The 5,000-nt window shown below is 42.3% G+C and overlaps 1 protein-coding gene across 2 annotated transcripts in view; it reads left to right on the top strand.

Annotated features, from left to right (window-relative positions):
- krt222 (keratin 222) overlaps window positions 1–5,000 on the top strand; it is a 20,526-nt gene that overhangs the window by 7,145 nt on the left and 8,381 nt on the right. For both annotated transcript variants that reach the window (XM_031562286.2, XM_031562285.2), the window contains 2 exons: window positions 1,873–2,004; window positions 2,484–2,704. In XM_031562286.2, coding sequence (XP_031418146.1) covers window positions 1,873–2,004; window positions 2,484–2,704 — 353 coding nt within the window. The remainder of the gene's footprint in view (window positions 1–1,872; window positions 2,005–2,483; window positions 2,705–5,000) is intronic.

The raw sequence follows: 5,000 nt of genomic DNA, 5'->3' as shown, positions 1-5,000 counted from the left end.
CCATGCATGTCTGTGTGTATATGTGTGTATCTGTGTGTATGTGAATAGTGAAAGCATATCAGTGGTCCCAGATCCCCCTAAAATTCAGCTCATTTTGGCATGTCGGTCTTTTATTGTTTGTGGTTTTGCCTTTCCTCCATCCCTCCCTCCTCTCTCCCCCTCCATCCCTCTCTCCTCTATTCCTCCCTCTTCTCTCCTCCTCTATCCCTCTCTCCTCTCCCCTCCTCCCCCCTTGCATGCCCTGCACTCATTAGAGTGACAAATACACTGAGAGTCATATCAGTTTGCAGCAGACACGATTGGCTTTAGTAGGCAATTGCCCATTTGCCCAGTATGTTAAATTAATTTTGCAGGATGAAGCACCCCATTGGCATTTATTGGCCGTATTGGTGACGCTTCATTTTAAGTAATTATCGGTTTGAAGTACTTAATCTCTAGCTTGAGGGTATTGATACAGTGTAATCCCACTCAATGCTACTTAAAGTAACAGTGACCTCAGTATTTCGTAGTAATGGTGACATTGCTATGATGGTTGCTAGGGTATTGCTATGGTAGTTGAGGTGGTTGCTAAGGTGTTGCTACAATAGCTTGGGTGGCTGCAATGGCAGTTTCTAGGATGTTGATATAGTAGTTGGGATGGATGCTTCATTGGTTACAAGGGTGCTGGTATGATGGTTGACATGGTTACAATCGGTGACAATGAAGACGTAAAAGAGAGATGGGCAGGGACAGAGAGAGAGGCTTGGACTCATGGAGCCATACATGTGAACAAGCAGCCCTGTCAAAGCCCTGCTTCCACAACATTCCATGATTAATTTCAATGGGGAAAAAAGAGTGATGAAAAACAACAATAACAGTTAAACTAGTCTCTATCAGATAGGTGCATACAAGCTCAGTGCACAGGCTCAGGATGGTCATTTCAGAGCTGCTGATATTTTGAAAACTATATAAATATATATATAGTTTGACTTCATACCTCTATTACCTCGAGCACACCAGACACAAATCACATGACGAGCTGATGTAATGTACTACTTATGAGTCAGAAACTCCTCAGCTTGATTGAGGCATTCTATTCATTTAACCAGAATCTGGGGTACCCCCCCCCCTTCTCAAGATCTGAGGTAGAAGCCACGGTAGTAGTTCTGTCACTGTTGTTAACCTGTTGTGTGAAGCTATCAGTGCCGCAGACATCCTCCTTCCATTGTATCATTTAATGAATTGAAAAAGTCAAAGAAAGTAAACTGTGTGCCATAAGGTTCGTGCCTTCTTTATCCTCTCACTAATAAAGCTTAAATGTGTGGATTGACCACCAGAGCGTGATGGTCTTTATCGTTCAATCAGACTGAGATCAAGGGTTTCTCCCTCTCCGAAGGGAGTTCTTTCTTGCCATGGTAGCATTTAGTTCAGTCTGGAGATTGAGCAGGGCTTCTTGGAACAGCCTGTGTAGAAACTGCCAAGCACATAAAAATCTAATTCAGCAGAAGAGATCAATTATTTCCACCACTGATAAAATACATGACCAAATTTAATTATCAAGCTGTTTCCCTCAACTTTTAAATAAAGATTGATCAAGTTGGAAGATGTGGAGAATCATGTTGCCCTCGTTAGCATTTCTGTTAGTTTCAGTTTCCTGTCTGTACGTTTTAAAGTTAATTAAACACACTATTGCCACTTGGTCTCAAAGCAGAGCATATCCTGTGCTTCCAGAAAAATGACTTTATACTAGAGTATGTGTCCTGTATGTGTAAGTATATATAAAATATGTTATGCCTGTGTGTGTGTGTGTGTGTGTGTGTGTGTGTGTGTTGTGTGTGTGTGTGTGTGTGTGTGTGTGCATATGCTTAATATGTATCATGTGTGTATCTTCAGAAGCAGGCAGAGGCAGCTTTGGCACAGGTGAGCCAGGGGGAAGTGGACCTGAAGGAAGCCAGAGAGGAGCTGGCTGAAGCCAGGAGGCAATGGCATGGTCTGCAGGTGGAGATAGAGTCCATGCATGCCCTGGTTAGTATTCAATACTGCTTTTGTTGTTGTTGGTAAATTAGATATATGTGGGTAGCAGTATACCATATTCAACGTTTTAGTACAGAGTGTTTGAATACTCCTTTGCTGCCATGTTTTACCTTGTGTCCTCTGATTGTTAGAAAGTATTGATTTGCAGTAACAGTAACAGACAGAGAGGGGAACCTGAAATTGCTGTTTGTGGACCTCCAGGTTGTCATCTGAGAACTTTAACTTTTGAATAGGGCCTTTCAACACAGGTGAAACAGGTTATATATACCCTATGTGATCATCAGAGGTGAATGTAAAACAGGAATTACTAACAGAAAAGAAGGGCTCCCAGAACAGTTCCCTGTGGAACCTCTAAATGAGAAACATGGGGACATGCCTGCCGGAATACTCCCTGGCTAATTACTACAAGACCCTTTCATGTGTCTCATTTGCTCCCCGTTCCTTTTTGTTCTTATTCTGCACCCTTCCAGGAGAAGGGGCTTGAGAGCTCCCTGCGCCACACCCAGCAGCACTTCTCTGAGCAGCTGCAGGACCTGTCGAAGGTGGTGCGGGACCTGGAGGGGGAGCTGGATGGGGTACGCGGTGGCCTGGCCGGCCAGAGGGAGCGCCACAGCCAGCTGCTCAACACTAAGATGAGGCTGGAGCGCGAGATCAAAACCTACCGCAGGCTTCTGGACAGCGAGGAAGGCAGGTGAGCAAGTGAGAGGGCAACGTCACACCCAGTCAGACAGAAGCTACAGGATGACTTAGGTTCAAAGAAGAGTCTACTAGGGCTCTCTCACAAATACTGCTGAAGAATTTGTAAGGGTTCTGAGAAGGATTGGGTTATATAGTGGTTTTTAGTGGCAGGAGTTAGAGCAAAACATACAGGAATCATAGGGTTCCTGGCAGAAGTTCAGGTCTTTTAGGATTTCATTTTCCAATACACTCTAGAGTTTCTAACTTCTCCTGGTGGCTTAACAAGTAGGCCAGAGCTGGTTCCAGGCTTAATACGTTGATTTAGGAGATGTAATCAAAAGGCCCTCTGGCATGTTCAAAGTAGGAAAGTACAGTATAAAAACTATATAAAACATATGGACATTTAAATTAGTGCTGTCAGTTTAACACGTTATTAACAGCGTTAACGCAAACCCATTTTAATGCCGTAAAAAATGTTATCGCGAGATTAACACGTTTTTTTTTTTTTTTTTTTAGATTAACGTTCTTTTTGGCCTCGCAAACTGTGTAGTAGGCTAACGTTACGGTTTGAGTGAATGGTGAGCGCGATACGGCGAAATGGATGATAAAAAGCTTCTGAATAGAACATTTTAAAAGTTGTGTTGTGCAAAAGAAGCGAGCTTCACTGTTGCCTGAAAATGTCAACAGGCAGCTGGCTGAAAGCAAAGAAGTTGTAGGCTTTTATTGGTAACCTAACTGTTACGGTTCATTGTTTCTGAAATAAGAGGCCTGACTGCTATGTTCCCAGCAAACTTGAAAAAAAGAAAATATTAAGCCATGGTTTAACTGCACTATAGGCTGAGTCCTTGTTTACCTGAAATGTGCACTTTATAATTTTATTTTGTACCGCCCTGTTTGGCAATGTTGGTTTTCAATAAAATAAAACATTTGCATAAAGCAAGTCAATCCACTTTTCCATGTTGATAAGGGCATTAAAATAAAAATAAAATGATGGAAAAAATAAATAAACGAAGGGACATTTAGAATAGATAAAAAATTGCGATTAATCGCGATTCATTTTGAGTTAACTATGACATAAATGCGATTAATCGCGATTAAATATTTTAATCATTTGACAGCACTAATTTAAATATAAAATAGGGATGGTCAGGATCCCCATCTATCTTTGCGGAGAAGTGACTGAGTATCTGTAACCTTCAGATAAACCTCAGGAAAGTCAGAAGAGTTAGGGCCCATTCACAGTGGTTTGTTTTTGGGTTTGAGCAACATGAAGTGTGTTGCTAATATTCCAAATTGGTAGCATGCCAGGTGGCTAAACCAGGCTGTGTGTATGTTGTCGCTATAGTACACACAGTTAGCTAAATAGCATAGCATGGGCAGGTGGCTAAGCAACAACCCGTTGTTAAAAAAAACATGACCGCAAACTATGTTTAACTGTGAACACCAGGCACCTTGCATCTTTTTTTGCTTGTGCCTCACTCAAACAAACACGGGGTGTGTTGTAACAGTCTAGTTTTCCCCTAATCGCCTTATTCCGTGGAGAAACTATTGAAATAGAGCGCATGGAGGTGAAAAAAACGTCCCACTGGGAAAACCCTTCCAACATATATAACATGAAATCTCATTTACTTCACACAATGCTCTTCTGGCATACCTGCCACCACTGCACTACGTTTCTCTCCCATAAAGCTATTCAAACAGGATTTAGTACACACACACACACACACACACACACACACACACACACACACACACACACACACACACACACACAACACACACACACACACACACACACACACACACACACACACACACACACACACACACACACACACACACACACACACACACACACACACACACACACACACACACACACACACATACACACACTCATACAGTCACTCACATACACTCACACTCTCTCTCTCCCTCTTTCTCTCTCTCTCTCTCTCTCTTTCTCTTCTCTCTCTTTCACACACACACAATCTGTATCTGTCTCACACATACAGATGTGCAAACAAACAGTGTTCTGGCACCATATCGTCCCTGCAGACACAAGGGCGAGTCTAAACAAACCACAGCCAGGAGAGCTTAAAGGGATAAACCGTTCTTAAATGTTGTCACACAATTGTTACTTGGGATTTCAAAGTTTGTTTAACTGTCAAAACACAGCTTTTGTTGATTATTTCTTTGCTGTATAAGTGAGATGGATGGCTTGTCTCTACATCTGGAGATCAAGGAACTCCATGCTTTTCATGGAACTGAATTGTTGGGAGAAAGATGGTCTCTCACGCGCTTATATG

Source organism: Clupea harengus, chromosome 24, assembly GCF_900700415.2.
Source record: "Clupea harengus chromosome 24, Ch_v2.0.2, whole genome shotgun sequence".
Taxonomy (NCBI): Eukaryota; Metazoa; Chordata; class Actinopteri; order Clupeiformes; family Clupeidae; genus Clupea; species Clupea harengus.
This window is presented reverse-complemented; position numbering and strand designations above follow the sequence as displayed.